At 37.3% G+C, this 19771-nt stretch overlaps 1 protein-coding gene across 1 annotated transcript in view; it reads left to right on the forward strand.

The window, feature by feature from the left end:
- cdh23 (cadherin-related 23) overlaps nucleotides 1-19771 on the forward strand; it is a 233458-nt gene that overhangs the window by 123195 nt on the left and 90492 nt on the right. The window contains exons 10-12 of the mRNA XM_079854508.1: nucleotides 2433-2545; nucleotides 9310-9498; nucleotides 18829-18978. Of these exons, the coding sequence (XP_079710634.1) occupies nucleotides 2433-2545; nucleotides 9310-9498; nucleotides 18829-18978 (452 nt within the window). The remainder of the gene's footprint in view (nucleotides 1-2432; nucleotides 2546-9309; nucleotides 9499-18828; nucleotides 18979-19771) is intronic.

The following is a 19771-nucleotide window of genomic DNA, read 5'->3' on the forward strand; positions in this document are numbered from 1 at the left end:
TGGTTCGGTTTTTATCACAGTTTCGATACGGTTCGGTGTGTGATGTTCAGGGAAAAAAGGACTACTGTCAAATAAAAATAAAGAAAATAAGAATATAATCTTTACTCTGTAAATTAAATAAAGAGGAATCATTATTAAAGTTACAAAAGCTGTTCAGTATGTTTTAGCCACTTTTTTTTTTTTTAATCATCCCTGTTGTAACATATTGGGAAGCCATTTCTGAATGGCAAACAAACCTGATGGAGGAGTGGGAAGGTGGAGGCATGGAGCAATGGTTAGCTGAAGGTTATAGGAATGGGCAGGTGCAACAGAGTTGGGTGGATTTACATGGGAACAGGGAGGTGGAGGAATGTAGGAGTGATGAGATAGAGAACGGAGCGATGGGGGGGGGGGGGGGGCTGATGATCTTTAGTAATACATGATTGTATGTGATGAGAGCTGTACAGAGGTGAGGGAATCTATCATAAAGAACAAAAGAACTGTTAGAAGAGAAGACAGATTGTGTGTCACTCTGTGGGCCATCTGCAACTGCTGGACTTAATTAGTGTGCAGTGAATAAACACTGCAGCTGCGGGAGAGGGGCAGAGAGAAAAGACATGGAAATATAATGAAAATAATTACTGAAATATCATATAATTAAGGAAAGAGAGGTGTTAATGAGACGAACAGTTTATCGAGGGAGTATAAACTGTTTTGAGTGGAGAATGAATTAGAAAAGAATGGTGGATTGGATGGCGAGTCAGTGTAATGCTCTTTTGTAGCCCTAAAGTTTGGGCCTCTGCTGCCGAGCACTAAACTAATTACCCAAAACCAGCATGATATCTCAGGAGTAACGGATTCATTAACAGGGCTATCGTTTCCAGTCAGAAGATATTAGTTTCATCTATCCCAGACCAGGGAGAGGTCCGGTCCCAAACCTCACGCCTGCTCTCTGTCAGACTGTACTAAAGAGGAAAGATTTTATTCCTGTTTTTTACTTTGTCTGGTGTTTAAGCAAGTATTTTTGTTGACCTTAGTGGTCTTTATGACAATGATGTTGTGAATTCATCAGTGTGAAAGGAGCTTGTAGAAAACATTTCCTCCAAAATCAAGTGGTTGTGGGTGGTATGAGCGGTATCTTATATCACAGTATGAGTAATATTAAACACACATAGTCATTCTAATGCTGGTTTTCTGTGATAGTTTATTATAGTTGCCAAACCAATCTCCTTAATTGTATTAACTCAAATTTTTTATTTCAATTTACTCAAAATTTGAAGGCAACCAGGTAACTTACAATAAGTTAAACCAACAATCATGTTTCTATCATTGGTTAATAAAGTGAGATTAAATACATATTTGTATTATTTAACATATTTAATTATTGCAATTATTGCATTTTTTCAAGAATGCTGAATCTGTTTTTGTGCAAGTAAGATGAGTAAATACATGCTCACTTTTACTCTAGAACAAGAAAAACCATCATGTTCACACACATTGCACACAACACCTCTGCCTCTTACTCTAGATTTCTCTCAACATAGACAGGAGAGGAGTCAGTTGAAAAATGAGAAAACAAATCAATTGTGTTACTTTTTTGAAAAAGTAATTTTAAAGTAATGCATTACTTTACTCGTTACTTGAAACAAGTTATCTGATTACATAACTCATATTACTTGAAATGCGTATATATACAGTCCCAATCACAATATACCTTAGTCATTATTGTTGGAAATCCATTGAACAGATGGTTAACTTAATATATTAAATAATATGGTACAGAATTAAATTGAGAATGCCTCTAAATTACAATTCAGATCCTGTGCAAAAGGGTGTTTAGTTGCAATTAAAATTTGAACACAATGAGGTAGAATTTAAATGAACTGAAACTCAAAGAAGTAATGTAACTAATTGTTGTCTAGAAAAACAAAGCCTTGAAGTTTGAACCTTTATAGACCTTATACAGATAGATAGATCTATAATAATAATTAGAATCCTGCCCTCTTATTGATGTGCAAATTTGTACCATTTTTGGTATTAAGTTAAACCACTGAATTTGTCATAACATCCAGCCCTAATTTAAAGGATTGGAATGATCTGATGAATACCTTTTAAATCCTTAGCTTAAAGCTGAGGATAGGGACATTCCCCCTGGAGCGGAGGTTAAGTGCCCTGCTCTAGGGCAGAATGGTGATTAGGGAACTCGACGACCCTCCGCTTCGCTGACACCTCTGAGGATTTTGACCTACAACCTTTGAGTTTGGGCTCGGATATTTAACCACTTTACAATCATGACCTTCCAATAATTAAAATATCTTAATGCTAAAAAGTCACAGTGTAACGAGGGTACAAACTCTTGGGTTTAATATGGCAGTATCCAGTGCAAACAGAAACATCTTTTGACCCAAATACTGCCACAATAATTCACAATCCTTTTTCGTTCTGTTCGTCAGGTAACACCAACAGCATGTTTGCTCTCGACTACATCAGCGGATCTCTGACAGTGAGCGGCCAGCTGGACCGGGAGAACCCGCTGTACTCATCCGGATTCACCATCACAGTGAAGGTGCGACTCAAAACTAGAGGTGGAGGAGCTCATATGGAATTAAAAAAATGTGTTTGAGCTTCACAAAAGGATTTGCTCAATTTCAATATTCCTGTTCAGAAACGGTCCCATTTTTTCATGACGTTCGGTTTCGTTAACAGTTCTTGAACGTCTGCGCTCTGCCTTATTAAAAAAAAAGATACACATTCAGAAAATATATTTTGGTACTTAAATAATAATATAAAATAACAATAATTATACAAAGAATACAATTGGTTTTATTTAATTTATAGTTTGGACAAATGCTTCCTCAGTAGTACCAAAAGAACTGTTCATTGATTTGTTGAGAAACTGGAATCGTTCAGTGGAATTGGAATCGGAATAGTTAAAATCCTTAAGCTCTTAAAACCTTTTATTATAAGTCTTTCAACCCTGTGTGAGATTCAAATCCTCTAATGCATTATTAATGCATTATTAAAATATATTCAAGGTCAACACTGACTTTAAGTGAGGAATAAAATCACATATAAGAAGATTTGTTCTGTTTCCAGAAATTCTCGTCTATAGTAGTTCTGGTTAGTCTCTCGTCCCCTGCACAGAAATCATTGGGATCTCTGCCAAATGCAGTATTGATTCTACTGTAAATGTTTGCGGACTGTGACTGTAATTTGTCGAGCCATTTACCCACATTGAGTTTATCAGGGTCAGTGTGTGAAAAGGTCTCACTGACCCTGGAGCTTTAAATACATTTTTAACTATCATTGCTTAGCCATTACAAACATGCAAAACACTTCAACTGAACTGAACTGAACCGGACTGGATTTTCCACTGTGCATGTTAGTGTTTTTAGAGAAACATGCAACTCTCATTTATCATGACATTGTGTACACATAATGTGTATAGATATCTCACAAGTTTCATGACATTCATGTATTTCATTATTATTAAAATAGATTTCAATTTTATTATTATAATTTTGTCAGATTCTGTATTTCAGATCCAGATTCTATATCTAGGTCACTAATAAGCTACAAATAAGTATTTTTGTGACATTGATCATGTCAACTCCTTTTACAGACGCTCAGATGCTCTTGCTTTCATTGAAACTCAAGATGCTCTTTGGATCACTTTTTTATTTTATTTTTTAGAATAAACGCTTTTCTTTAATGACAAAAATGTATTAGTCTACTGTTGTAGCTAGTTGGAATAAGTGACCATGTGACAGACGCCAGTGTGTGTGTGTGTGTGTGTGTGTGTGTGTGTGTGTGTGTGTGTGTGTGTGTGTGTGTGTGTGTGTGTGTGTGATGTCATTGTTATCTCAGTGTCCCGCTGACAGTGCCAGGGCCAAGCACTGGAGGGGAGAGAGAGAGACAGAAAGTGTGTCCCTATAGACCTCAGGCAGGAAAGCTCTTTGTTCCAGTCTCTCAATCTCTGAGAGCTCAGTTTAGCAGAGGCTCCTGAAATAGTCACACACACACACACACACACACACACACACACACACACACACACACACACACACACACACACACACACACACACACACACACACACACACACACACACACACACACACACACACACACACACCTTTGCCTCCTCTTCAGGCTGTATGAGGATGAAGATGAGGGAGAGGGAGAAAATGAACAAAAGGGAAGGGCAGACAGTCTTTAGTTTAGACCTTTTAAAATAATTCTGATAAAGACCATATATATAAAGTTTGGGTTTGAGTTATCATGGTTTCCACAAGAAATATTAAGCAGCACAGCTGTAGAAGAAATGTTTCTTGAGCACAAAATCAGCATAGTAGAATTATTTCTGAAGGATCATGTAACTTGTGTGTGAGAGTTCCAGTCTTCATGTATGTATATGTATAAATATATACGTGTATATATTCCACTGATGTGCAGTAACAGGTGTGCATACAGCTGAAATACTGTTAACTAATAAATAATCTTCAGACACCCCCCAAAAAGAGCTGTTTTAGATTAGCACTTTATTCACATTGAGCTGAAAATGTCCGGAAAGTGCTGTGTATGGGATTCTGTTTCCGAAAGATTGGTGGAGATCGTGGCCTCTGTAGATTTCTGTCATTATTTCTCTGGATTTGACACAGACGTCATGATAGCCATCATTATCGCCTCTGCTCTGATAAGACACCATTGATCTACTGCTGGTGTCGGTAGATTTGCACAAACCCTAAATTAGGCAATGCTTTATTTTAACTTCCAAAGCACAACCGCAGTGACAAATATATGACCAAATAACATTATGAATTATGTAACAGGACCCAGTCTCACTAGCACAATAGCCCATTCTGACTGTTTGTGAAAGGATAAGTACATAACAATCACGCAGTACTGAGACAATCTGTTTTTGTGTTTGTTTTGAATGGACACTTAAGTTGTGCAATCAAAACTTGTGTGATAATTCTATCTAAATAAGCAGGTTTCAGAGCAAGTACTATTCTGTTCTATAAGGATGATTCGCTCAAGTTTACTATTACATTTTAGGCTGGTTAAAACCAGACCATTCTCAGTAGTAACTGAGTTATGGTCTGGCAAAGCTTCTTTAATAACTCATTTCCAAAGGGGCGTCACCAACGGACGTCGCTCAAATGCCTCTGGGCGCAATTCGATAGACCTAAAACCAATCAGAGCGATCGTCATCGTGTAAAGCCATATGCTGTGTCCCAATTCGCCTAAGTTACACTACGCCATAAAAGTATGTACTCTTTTTGTGAAGAAAATGTATTTACTTTTGAATGTGTAGCAAAAAAGTAGGCAAGCTTTGGGACATACTACTTCGTCATCTTTATCGGACGGATCTGTCGCGGGCATCCTGTCACGTAAACTGCCCTGTCAATCATCTTGTCACAGTTAAAATCCTCTATTAAATCGAATTTAATTTCCTACCGTTTCGGAGAAATGTAGTAGCACGTTCATCTGCCAGTGGGTCTTTCATGGAGACTCTCCTCATGTGTTTGCAATTTGAATATAATAATGCATTTAAAAGTTGAACGGACGTCGCTCAAATGCCTCTGGGCGCAATTGGATAGGCTAGACCTAAAACCAATCAGAGCGATCGTCATCGTGTAAAGCCCGCCTCAACGTTTCTGATTGGTGCCGTGATTTTGACGGCATGGAAATGGGCTTGAATGAGCTCTTTGCCAGACTACTTGCAGAGCAAATCTAAATTTGCCGGAAGTTGTCTGGGTTTTCCCAGGCTAATTACATTTAAATGTTCCCTCATTATTGCTGCCTTTACCTTATGTAATAAAGCGCATGTAGAAGGTGTAGAGAAACAAAAACAGTTATTAATAAGAGGTCCAAAAAGGGAACACGCAGGAAAATCTCACGAGATATAACTCACAACCAAACATTGACGATAGCGGACAAAGGAACAGAATAAGGGGCTGTTTACACGACAGAACGTAAAATATAAAGTTTTTTATGCTCTGTGGCCGTTCGTTTACATGATTCGTTTGTTTTGGGTGCCTGAAAATGCAAAGTTTTGAAAACGAGTTTCGAAGTGCAAGTTTTTTTCTCCATGTAAACAACAAAAACGCGAATCTCTGAAGATGATGACGTCATGCACATGCGAATTACGTGTTCAGTCTATAGTGTTTCATCGCCATCTAATGGCCTGGCAGCAGAATACAGCGTTGTTAGTCGTTTTCGTGGATCAGTGTGAATGGGGATTGTTTTGACAATGGTGTCGTCTGTACGCAGAAAACTCAAAGGAAAATGGGGTGGTGTGGCGCAATGGATAAGACACTTGCCTTTGGTGTGAGAGACCCGGGTTCGAATCCACTGTGAGACACCAATGTGTCCCTGAGCAAGACACTTAACCCCTAGTTGCTCCAGAGGCGTGCGACCTCTGACATATATATAGCAATTGTAAGTCGCTTTGGATAAAAGCGTCAGCTAAATGAATAAATGTAAATGTAAATGAAAAAGTTTTAAGCATATCGTTGTCGTGTAAATGTTCCCTAAAACTCAGGGCTTAAATACATATGGGACGTAATCAAAGTGAACAGAAACAGGTGTGTGGAAACTAACTAGGAACTCAGCCTGGCAAAACAGGAACAGAACACAGTGAAACGAAAACCCAAACAGACTATAAACGTTTCAGCCTCTTTCTCTCCCTGTAATATTATATATAATTCCATCCGGACAGTTTCATAAATGCGTTTTGGATTCTTCTGCTCTATTTGCAGACATAAACTGCACAGCTGTAGTTCTCTAAATTGAAATCAATGATTGCCACGAAAAGTGAAACTCAAAACAAAGCAAGCGCAAGAAAAACCTCACAAAATATTCATAAGTTATAGATTTTCATTATCTATTTCTCTCTCCTGAGCCTCTGCTCCTTTATATATATTTTTTCTCGTTACCATTTTGTCTTACTCTCTCTCTCAGTCTCCCTCTCTCTTATTGGTGGCATTATTGATTTGAAGTGAAAAGTAATAAAACTAATTTCTTAACTTCACAGAGCTTGGATAGGCTGAAGTACATTGGGCTGGAGGTCAATGCATTTATTATACGGAGGGATAGAGAAGAGATGTGCAAGGGGGTGTTCAACGACACAATTCGTGATTAGCCTGGACCTGCAGCGTCACCACACCTCCATCCTCCATTCACCCTGCATCCCTCCTTCACAAAACACCATTATTCCTTTTGAGTCCAACTCTATCACTCAAAAAGAGGAGGAGAGAGAGCAAGAGAGGGAGGGAAGAAAGCAATTGTTTCCTGTCGTTAAGATGTGTTCATCCTAAATTTTATTGCCTGTGTCTGTCTGGCCCCCGTGTGCCCCCATTTATGGCAGACCTGTGGGATTTTTCCCAGAATCCTCCCCTTTGATTTAATAAAGAGGCAGAGCTGAACAAATGGAGGAGATTGAAGACTAAACGTTAATGCTGCTTACTGCCAGATTCCCTCTATTATCACATCCGTTCCTCTCTCGTTTCGTATCTCCTACTGTCTCTCTCTGTCACTCTTCTCTCTCCTTTCTTTTGCTTCTCCTTTGCTTTTCTAGAGCTACTTATAATGTTTTCATCACATTAGAATGATGGATGATGGTGTTGGTATGATGTTTGATTATCGTTTTACTCAGTTGTAAATGATTAGTCAACAAAATAACGAATTAATGGTTGAACGGATGGATCCTCTGCTATAACTGTGTTCATTTATGAAATATTTTGACTTTTGATAATATGATTCTGTCTGGAATTGCTAATTATGTTACATTGTTCCTTTTTGTGTTATTCATTCTCACCGTCAGCTGTCTGAGGCTCGCTCTTAGCTGAGATTAGATGTGCTTGGCTTGCAGGGTTTTAGATATACATACATACATATATACATACATATATATATATATATATATATATATATATATATATATATATATATATATATATATATATATATATATACAGTACAGATCAAAAGTTTGGAAACATTACTATTTTTAATGTTTTTGAAAGAAGTTTCTTCTGCTCATCCACCCTGCATTTATTTGATCAAAAATACAGAATTTTTTTTTTTTAATATTGTGATATATTATTACAATTTAAAATAATTGGTTTTCAATTTATTATACTTTAAATTATAATTTATTTCTGTGATGCAAAGCTGAATTTTCAGGATCATTACTCCAGTCTATCACATGATCCTTTAGAAATCATTCTAATATGATGATTCATTATCAAAGTTGGAAATATTTTTTCATAACCTGTGATACTTTTTTAGGATACTTTGATGAATAAAAAGTAAAAAATTTAAAAATTTAAAAAAAGAAGCAAATTTTTTAAAAATAGAAATCTTTTGTAACAACAATATACACTACTGGTCAGTAATTTGGGGTCAGTAATTTTTTTTCTTTTTTTGAAATAAATCAATACTTTTATTCAGCAAGGATGTGTTAAATTGATAAAAAGTGATAGTAAAGAAGATTTATATTATTAGAAAATATTTTTTTATTTTGAATAAATGCAGTTCTTTTTAACCTTTTATTCATCAAATATATTAGGCAGCAGAACTGTTTCCAACACTCATAATAAATCAGAATATTAGAATGATTTCTAAAGGAATGTGATAGACTGGATGTCACATGTGACACTGAAGACTGGAGTAATGATGCTGAAAATTCAGCTTTGCATCACAGGAATAAATTATTTTTTAAAAGTATATTCAAATAGAAAACTATTATTTTAAGTTGTAATAATATTTCTCAATATTAGTTTATTTTTTGTATTTTTGATCAAATAAACGCAGCCTTCATAAGCATTAGAGACTTCTTTCAAAAATATAAAAAAAACGTAATGTTTCCAAACTTTTGACCTGTACTGTATATATATATATATGTTTTGTAGTTTTTTAACAGTTTTTACTCGTGTTTGTAGCTCCTCCAAAACACAATTGGTTATGGGCAATATTAGTCCCCCCGGAACTTGATTTCAACCGAGGGAACCCTCGGTATATATATTTTATTACATAAACAATTTCTCCAGAAAGAACTTGCGATAAAACAAACAAATTCTAAATGATCACGTTTTTTCCCAGCATGATTTGAGAAGGATCCAAAGACCATCTTGTTCTTCAGTGGAAATAAGAGCATCGTCACATGATCAGTGTCACAAATTCTCTGAAAATTGTTGTGCATTGAAATAGTTTAAAATCTTAAAATGTTCTCTTTATTTCCAGTTCTCCAGATTTCCCTTGCAGTCTTCTTTTGACCCTGCTGTCTTGAGATAGCATTAAAAATGTCTTTCCGTCTCTGTGTAGGCGACAGAGCTGAATGAGGACCGCACGCCCTCGTCTGCCACCGTCATGACCACCTTCACCATCCTGCTGATCGATAAAAATGACAATCCGCCCAGATTTAACAGCTCTGAGTATCGTGTCCTGATCCCCGAGCTGGCGCAGGTCGGCTTCGCTCTGCCTCTGTACATACAGGTCGAAGACAAAGATGAGGTGAGACATGCACACACACAAACTGTTAAAAGAGAATATTTTCCCCTCACATGATTTCACTGACACATATTAAATATTCAGATGGACGAGCGTGTCTACAGTACATTGACTTTGTTTCTTCCTAAAAGACCTATGAGTAAAAAAAAAGCTGTTCGCAGAAACTTCTTTGCGGTTTCCAATTTCCATGAACATGACATTTTCTCCTTCTGAGCGGTCTCACTGCACCCCTTCATGGCAGCAGCTCTGAAACAAGCTCGAATCAGTCAGACGCCAACGTTTCTCACCTGCTCACCCCTATCAGTCAAGCTTCAAACTAGTCACTCTTCTGAATCTGCTCTCTTGGCTGTAAAGTGCTCAAGTCAGCAGCAACATGCTCGCTAATTATTTTCAACCTGTAAGCAGTTTTTGACAGTGCCATCCACACATTTTCAGAGTCAGCACTTATAGTTCATGTTGTATGTGAATAGCAGGTCCAGGTCAGTTGAAATGGCTGACTTCCTCACCTTGATCCCTCGTAGGGCTAGGAATTTTCACAATGTATTTGCTGGTGATAAATGTGCCATTTTTATTTCACTCGCTCAGAAACAATGCAATGAGTTGAGGGGCAATTACATGATGCTCAAAAATACATTCAATTTCAGTTCATACATAGTCACTTTTTTATGATGAGCATAATTAAATGTTTTGTATTAAAATGAATTTTGATATTTTTAGCATGGTGTGAAGTAAAAAAATGTCAGTGATATGACTGTCCTGATATTTCAATGAAGACCAAATAGAATTATTAGAATTCTATGAGAGAATTTAATAGAATTTGTAGAATTTTATGATATTTTTATTACTATATTAATTTATTTATTTTTATTTAAAGCAATAATAATAATAATAACAAAACTGAGAATGATGTCTAGAACTAGAATGTTGTCAAGTTGTGTCAGTCAAGCAGGTTTTCTCGAAATCTGTTTCGCAAAAAAAAAAAATAGCATCATGTATTTTTTTAGCAGTTTTGAAGTGTTTGATTTGTAAGTGTAAAAGCTGAGTTATGAGGGAGAAATATTTGCCTAGGCTGTGTATCCAGTTGAGAGTTATTTAAGTGTTATGGCTTATGAATATCAATGTCGTAGGGAACGCTAGTCAAGGTCCTGATAAAATGTGCAGGATGTTTCTTGCTTTCATGAGCATCATTTGCTGTGTTTGACACATTTTTTTTAATTAAGGCAATTTATTTTTTTAGCTTTTATACTGGAAAAACTTGGAATCCTATCTCATCTGTTTAGTAACCTTCACTTTGGAAATCTTTTTAAAATCTTAAGTCAAGAATTAAGTTTCTGTAATACAGTTAGAGAGGGAGACACACTTACTGTACACACATAATATTTACTGTTATGTCAGGCATTCATTGTCGGTTTTGAAGAGTTTGGATGAAAGACGTTCAGATCTGCTATAAAATGTCTACCAGCTTTAATCTCACCACCAGCATACAAACAAACACACTCTGATATACATCCCTGGTCTCTCACATGTCATCTAACACAGCAGGACCCCATTCAGACAGAAGATTCATTTGCTTTTGAGTAGGTGAGATACATCAACAAATTATCGCTAACCAGCAGAATCAATCAGAGATAAGAGCAGAACGAGTCTACTTGACATTGATTCCTGCTTCAAATTACTGGAACAGAGAGTGACAGATAAAAGGAGAGAGAGAGAGAGAGAGCCATACTAGCATATTACTGTATATTTTTTTCAACTATTTATTTTTTTATAAAGTAATTCATAAGTATGGAAGCTTGTTTCCGCCACTGAAGAAATATTAAAAAAGGTAATTACGACTTTTTCTCTCACAATTCAGACTTTTTCCACTCGCAATTGCGTGATATAAACTCACAATTGCCATTTTAAAGGTCAGAATTACAGAACTGACTTTTTTTTTCACAAAATTGCGAGTTTATAGCAATTGCGTCAGTCTGTAGGAAAGAAAGTCAGTCTTTTTCCCCTCTGAACTGGACTTTATAATTCGCAATTGCAAGAAAAAATGCATCCTTGCTGAAGTATTCATTCATTATATTCAGAGTTTGAATTATCCAATTTATAATGCTTATTCTGGCAAATGTCATCTATGTATTCTATGAATGCAGGAAATCTGCATACTTTGCACAGTATACATTTATTGTTCTGCAGAAATAATAAGAGTAGTATATTAGTATGCTCTTCTGAACATAGCCAGATAATTAAACAGAAAAGAGGAAGTCAAGTGTGTTATCACCACCAGTCAGAAACTCAAACATTTTACTATCCTGTTAAATCAAAATTATATTGGTCTTAACCCTTTCAGTCTTTGAGGGCATAAAAACAGCTCTTTCCTTTCTTCTTTTGAGCAGTGGGCATCTCCTCTTACTCAAGAAATACAGCACCAGCTCCATATTCGAGGCATTTTCAGCTCTCTCAGCACAAGACTTTCTAAACACACAGGCGAGTAGAGATGGCAGCTCTTCAATACAGTGAGGCTTGTCTCTGATCCTAATGCAAGATGAACAACAGTCTTCCAGAGGATCTGAGATTTCAATAACCACCTCAGCCTCTGTGTGCATGTGTTTAAAGAGGCTTCTTGGGCTCAAGCCGGGTGTGTTTTTTGGGGATTGGTGTTTAAGATCCCCTTCTCTCTCCTTTCCAGTTCAGCTTTGGGCTTCAGTGCATCAAGCTGTATTAATGACCGTCGTTAATATCACTGCCAGTCAATTTAATTTTATAAATACAATTACGTACATTACATTCTGAATATAATGGGGAAGACTATTACTTTAATTGCACTAAATGAACATTTTAAATTGACATCTCTACGACACGTACCCAGTGTGTCTTACCGTAAGTGTCTTACCCAGGATTTCTTACCATGCTTCCAAACTTTCTCTGTATGGTTCATCTTCAAACTTTCCTGCTGATGTGTGTGACAGGCAGCTTTTATCTTCTCTGTAGTGGTTCTGGCAAATGGACGGGCAATTACGCTTATGGCCAGTGAGTGTTGACATCCCTGCATATTGAATGGCTCTTTAAATAGCCCCCATCAGCTACAATGGCTCTCTAAGCGCTCCAAACAAAAACAAGGGGTTATTTTAACCGCCGATGTAATTCGGTCATCGATCTCCAGCGTCATCCTCCGTGTCGCCTGCGTTCCGAGGCTTTTAAGAGCACAAACGTGACGAGAGGTTTCTTCTCTTCTGCAGTGCTTGACAGTTAGTGGTCTTGATTATGGATAGAGGTGTGTGCTGGATGGTTTGCCTTTACCGTGTGTTGTCATCCCAGTTGAAGCTGTCAGATGGATCTTTATAGTACACAATGTTGGCAAAAAAGAGCTGGGTTTTTGTGTGTGGTCAGGTCAGTCCTAGTCTCAGCCGCTGGATGAATGTCTGATGCATATGGCATACTTAACTGGAAACACTTCAGGCCAGGGCTGTGTTCAAATCACCCCCTATACCCTCATTCACTATTCCCTACATCACTCCACTAATATAGTCCACTTGAAGGAGTGAATGAAAACTAATGAGCGATTTCGGACACTGGAAGGGCTGTCGCTTTTGCATAGTTTGTGCTTGCTTTTCAATAATTATTTGAAACTTAGCAAACTGGCAGCTATAGTAGTAAGCTAAAAAGATTTATCTTGAACTCTGTTATGGAAACTGTAAACCTTAATTAAAAATTTTATAATGAATTAAAAAGGCATTTATTTATACCTGCATGATATTATGCTATAACCATATGACCAGCGGTTTGGAAAATGGATGGATGGATGATTACGGGCGGGCGCCATCTTCAGCGCGAACCTCACAGTGCATTATGGTTATTTTCTAGCCGTTGAGCGCACATCGATTGTACACTATTGCAGTGCATTGTGGGATTGAATGAGCGCACTCAATAACGTCCACTCTGGTTTCGGACAACACTACAAATGGCCGTTCCCTCAAATATTGCCCTATTTAAGGGTATGGGGGGCGATTTCGGACACAGCCCTGCATTTTCGAAGTCGTCATCTGATTGGTTGAATTCTACAGGATGTCCTGAAGACGTTTGTCGCTTTCTTTAACGGTCCGCCTGAAAAAAAAGATGCCGTGAAGCTTAACCCCCTCATGGAAGAAGAATGCCGATGTGTTTACAACTGTGACAATGAGCGCTTATCACAATCAACTAAATGCTGGATTTTCAGAAGTATGTGAAGTTGTAAAGTTCGCTGCATAGACTCGTTAAAATGCGTCCAAGAGTTTTACACACCGGTCTGTTATTGTAGGGACATTGACGTTACATTCCCACGCCTCTAAACATGTCGCGGAACAAAACAAACTGTGATTGGCTGCTTTACATGTCAGTCAGATGGCCTCTGGGTGGTACTTGGCCAATGAAAGCTGCTATGGAGCCCAGACCTTCGGCCATCAGTTTGAAGATCTGCCTACACGAGACTAGGTCAGTCCAGGTTTAGGTTTGGATTTGCTGTCATCACTTTACACATTAACCTACATAACTAAACATTAAAGTAAATATAAAGGTAATTTTCTGGATGAGTTATGTCAAGGCTTGTCTCATGCAATGCAAATGATAATTTGGCCCCACTAGAGAAGTGGTTGCTAGGTGCTAGGGTGTTGCTATGCTGTTTTTAACCAATCGCTAGGGTGTTCTAGCTAGTTCCTACGGCATTGCTAGGCAGTTGCTTGGGTGTACTGAGTGGTTGCTAGTGTGTTGCATGGCTTTTATTAGCAGTTGTTGAGGTTTTCTATTTGGTTGCCATGATGTTCGGACCGATTGTTTAGGACTTGTGGTTTCTAAGGTGTTGTAAGTGGTTTCTATGGTGTTGCTAGGTAGATTGTATGGTGTCCAGGTGGTTAAGACATTGAGAGGAGTTGCTATGCAGTTTCTAGGTGTCATAGATGATTGCTAAGGCATTGCTATGTAGTTGTTAGGCAGTTGCTAGGGTGTCCTAGATGGTTTCTAGGGAATTGCTAAGCATTTTCTTGGGTTGTTCTGGATGGCTCCAATATGGTATCTTTAGACTTTTACTAGGGTGTTCTGGTTGGTTTTAGGAGGTTGCTTGGGCATTGCTAAGACGTTACTAGAGTGTTGCTTGGTGATTTCTAGAGTGTTCTGGGTGGTTGCTAGGAAGTTGCTAGGTGTTATAGATGTTAAAGATTATCAGAGTATGTTTTCAGTGTATTTTGGTTTTTAGGCAGTTTCTATGGTTTTCTAGATTGTTGCTAAAGGTTATTTGTATGTTGTTGCTAAGGTGTTCTATGTGGCTGCTAGAAAATGTGATGAGAAATAATCTTTGATTTCAGTGTTTTGAAGATGCCACAGTGTCATATTGTTTACTTCTGTTGCAGGAATCAACCAATTAATCATTTGCTTGTAGTTGTCTATGCATTAAGCCAAGATAGGAGAATATGTTTTAACAGAAAAAAATTACACACATCACCTTAAAAGCTATAAAATCACTCCAATAGTCCATTACAGCATCTCCGGCAGGGTGCTTTCAAATGGATGATCGTTCAGAGATAATGAGGTGTTATGTCAGCAAATGTAGTGTGCTTCTCTTCATTAGCATTAAGGTTAATGCAGATCAGAATGAAAGTCAGGATTAATGATTGTGTCAATCCGCACGACAATCAGCCGGCAGCTCGCTAGTTAGTTTGTACAACAACAAACTTTAAACTCTTAAGAAAAATAGTGTTTGTTGGGTCACATTTGCATTTGTAGCTTTGTGTTTACAATCATTTGCAGATCATAAACCAGGATGATTCAGAGAAGAATATCTGAACAAATGAATCTCTTGATTATGCTTGTATATAAGAGTTCGAGTGACACAAACTCATTTTATCCATCCTCATCTGTTCAGTGGCCGTTCATTCGGTCGGACCTTTCCTCAGCAAGGCCTCCGGATCTTCATTCTCCTCCTCAATTACAGAATCCGGCCTGAGGAGTGGCGTGATGGAGGGATTTTCATAACTGAGAGATATAAAAGAAGTGAATATCTCAGATTAACCTGCAGTGCTGGTCTCTTTAGCGAGGGCTAGTCTGTGGTTATCATCTTTTATTTCACACGCTCAATCTCTCTCTATTATTTTCTTGTTCTTTCTGTGTGTTTTCATCTGTATGGAAACACCTCAGGGTAAATGTTTATTGAACTCTGAAACTATTTTCTCTGTCCGGATCAATTCACCACGTTGCGGTCACAAACGGCTTCGCCTGCAAAATGGAACCTGGCGGCGGGTTTGTGTGCGTGTGTGTGTGTGTTAGAAGTGTTCTTCATTAAGCATTGTGCTTTTATTTGTAGGTACAATTATTAGCACTGAGCAGTAGGGGAGACCGGGGAAGTTGTCACAAGTATCTGGTTTTTGACTCACAAATGCTCTTTTCTCTAGCAGTGTTTTTTTTTTTTTTTTTTATCCTGTAAACTAAACTCCCGACGCAAATCTAAAATGGGTTGGTCTGAAGTAGCTTCATTATTCATAGGTGTGGTTTGGGCGTAACGTGAAATAAAGCAATCAGAGCGTCATCTCACATTCCCTTTAAGAGCAGGCGCGCTTGTTCTAAAGCGGATTCCTGTTATAACGGCGGATTTGCCAGACGCACGCGAGGAGCGGTTCACAGCCGAGGAGACCGACGTTCTCGTCAGGGACGTTGAGGATGGAGAAACACACCCAAATTAACTTCGGTTAAACAGGCGTATGATAATTTGGGTAAATGTGTAAGCTAGATGTATGCTTTTATAATAAACTGTTTATCTATCTATCTATCTATCTATCTATCTATCTATCTATCTATCTATCTATCTATCTATCTATCTATCTATCTATCTATCTATCTATCTATCTATCTATCTATCTATCTATCTATCTATCTATCTATCTATCTATCTATCGTAATAATGTAGGCTATGATTTGCAAAAATGAAAACCGCTGCTTCTGTGTAGATGAGAGAATCAAAGTGTATGCGCGTTGTGCACACGCTACATTGATTATGGCCAAGCATGCGCCCTTAAAATAGCATATGAATAACATGCGCAACGCACCACTGACTTTAAACTAGTTTTTTTCGGTCAGTGGCGGAATTGTTTTCTAAACCTGCAAAATAGCATGAGGGAACGTTTGCGCCGGAACACGCCTCCTCTTTGCGCTGAACCGCCCCGGGGAGCGCAAGTGTATTTCTTAGTTAACCGACGTGCATCTGTGGAGGGAGAAGTCCGCTGTGCGCGGGTGCAAAATAGGAATGATACATTCGTCGGTGTACAAAGTCAATTGCGCTGGGTGCAAGATAGGGCCCCAATACTATCATATTTTTGCGATTAGCTCTTGGATAAACAAAAGTGTTATTTTAGTATTATTCATATATTATTTTAGTATTTATTAATATTTTTAATGATATATTTTTTACATTTTAAAAGTTTTAGTAATTTGGTTCTGCTTTTTGTCATATTTATTCATTTTTATTTTCCTGTTCAGTACTTAAATTTTTATTTACTAAACCTATTAAAAATTATTTTTATTAATTGAAAAACATATATATATATATATATATATATATATATATTTTTTTTTTTTTTTTTCACTAAATAAACACAAGAAATAACAATTTTTAATAACATTAAATTTTATTAACCAACATAAGAATACTGTAACGATGTTCAAGGCTCAAGGAAGAAGTGGCAACTGAAGAAGTTGGAACTGGCAAATGATCAAAGTAATAATAATAATAATAAAAAAAATTGTTGCAAAAAGAATTGCTAAATTATTCTAATGACACACTCTTTAATGTGCCAAATAAAAAGCACATTAAATCCGTTGCGATATTCATAATGTTGCTTAATTTTATATCGGCAGAAAAATAACTGAATACATCCTACACATTCACTATATCACCCAGCTCTAACAAATATACTAGTATACAGGGTTTGCTGGTCTACCATGTTGGTTCGTCAGTTGCTGTGTATGCGTATGAGATCAGATAAGAGCAAAACCCTCAACCCATCTTCTCCTTTTTTGTGTGAGAGAGAGAGATTACGGTAAAAAAAGAAAGAGAGAAGGAGACTCGTAGAGATGGAGTGATTGTAGAGACAGATAAGAGTGGACTTAGTAGAGATAAGCAGCCAGTAAACACACACAATAATCAATCACAGATTCTTCTCACCATGCGTAACATTATTGCTTTTTGAGTGTGTTTGTGTATGTTTATGTCTGTGTGTGTGTTTGGGGGGTGGAGAGTCGGTATGCTTGCCTCACTTTCCGTCTGAACTATATTCCACATTTTTTCTCGTCTTAAGTTGTTGTGACAGCTCACACAACTGTGTGGTTTTCAGTCAGCAAACCTCGCCATCACTGTAGCCGCCAGCTGTCTCACTCAAGCATTAGCATTGTGTTTAATCAGAGTGTGTGATGCAGTGTGTGTACAGTATAAAACTGCACTTTCTAAGATGGTGATGAGTCATCATTGAATTTACTTCCCACCATATGTCCTGTCTTCCCCGCATCGGCCTCGCGGAAGAGAGAATGACACTAATGAGGGACTTCCTGTCATCTCTCCATTTGCTCGGGATCTCTCTGTACCTGTGACAGCGACAAGAGACAGACATGATTATTTTAGAACATTTTATTACTTTATTATGTGAGGTTTGAAGTTTTATTTCGAGTCCATCCGATAAAATCCCTGTCAAAACACACTCTCACATTTGTTAGAATGACGAGAGAGAGGAACTTTTTGCAGGTGTGATGGACGGTGGATGCTAAATTTGGCTTTTTCATTAGACATAAAGTTCCCACTCATGGTTCCTTTAAGCATCAACATCTTCTCAGATGTTTCTCTAAGTCCATGGGAGAAATGAAAGTAGACACAAATGAGAGCTTTGAAGTCACATGAAATCAATATTGACAATATTTTTTTTATGGAATATTGCAATATTTGTTATTAATGATTTATGTGTGCACATAATTTGTTTTTTGTTTTTTTATGAATGTGCCTTCATATTGTTTAATCAAAATAGCTTCCCCTCCCTCTTGCAGTGTCATCTCTTCTCTTCTCTGATGACGTGTTTACTGGCGCAAGGGCGGGACAACCTGTCACTCACTTGAGATCCACCAATAGCAAACCACAACCATCCAATCAATTTCTGATGGACAAAATTAAGTCCCGCCCTACATTTTTTCTTGTTTGGGAAGCCATTGCATTCATTCATACATTTTTGTTCTTAGGAGAAACACCTGAGGAGGAGAAATGTTTGCTGCTCAGCTCTGGACAATGAAATACATAATAAACTAAAACAATAATGTTGCAAAATCTGTCTATCTCTACAGGGGGTGAACAGCATGTTTCAAGTGGTCCTGACTGGAAATAACTCTGAGCACTTCAGCATCTCTCCCACCGCAGTGCAGGGCAGAGCTGACCTCCGCGTGCGTGTGGCCGTCCCGCTGGACTACGAAACCATCAGGAGCTACAGCTTTTCTGTGAGTGTTGAAAACACAGATTCATTCATCCAGATTTACTTCACAAATCTCACTTATTCAATCCCTGAGTGACCTCATCAGTTTTTGTAGGTGCCATAAATCAGTACAGTAAAAACAATGATATTGTGAAATATTACAACAATTTGAAAACTGTTTACTTGTCTATTTTAATACATTTTAAAATGTTATTGATTCATGTGATGGCAAACCTAAAGTCTTCATTCCAATATGCTGATTTGGTGCTCAAGAAACATTTCTTATTTTTGTGTAAACTGCTATTTTTAGCACAAGCATTCTTTTAATAGTCTTTACTGTCACTTTTGAGTTAATGAATGTTGAATAAAAGTATTTATTTTAAAAAAAAAAACAGTAGTGTATATGTTAAGTGTGGTTCAGGCACAGATATATTAATGTTTTAATGGTCACAAATACTTACATTATCAGTATATACAAGCAAATATGTAAAATATGTATTAGGCGAAATGTGTTAAATTTAATGCCATTTATCACATGTAATTTTTCTAAATTTAAACAGTAAATCAATCTATGAATTCTGTGAATTTTATATTGTATGAACCTCAGGTGGATTTGTGAAGATTTGTATGTCTCTGAAGTTGTACATGCATAAAAGAAAGGCTTTATTTACCGATATTACCAAATGCATGCAAATATTCGTGAGATCAGATATTTGTCAGAATATTTAGTCAACATTATACACTGTTTACAACTGAAGAAAAAAATATAGAATGGGACTTGTTTTTAATTGATTGGATCATGAAAAAGGAGTGTAACA

This window comes from Squalius cephalus (assembly GCF_949319135.1).
Source record: "Squalius cephalus genome assembly, chromosome: 21".
NCBI classification, from domain to species: Eukaryota; Metazoa; Chordata; class Actinopteri; order Cypriniformes; family Leuciscidae; genus Squalius; species Squalius cephalus.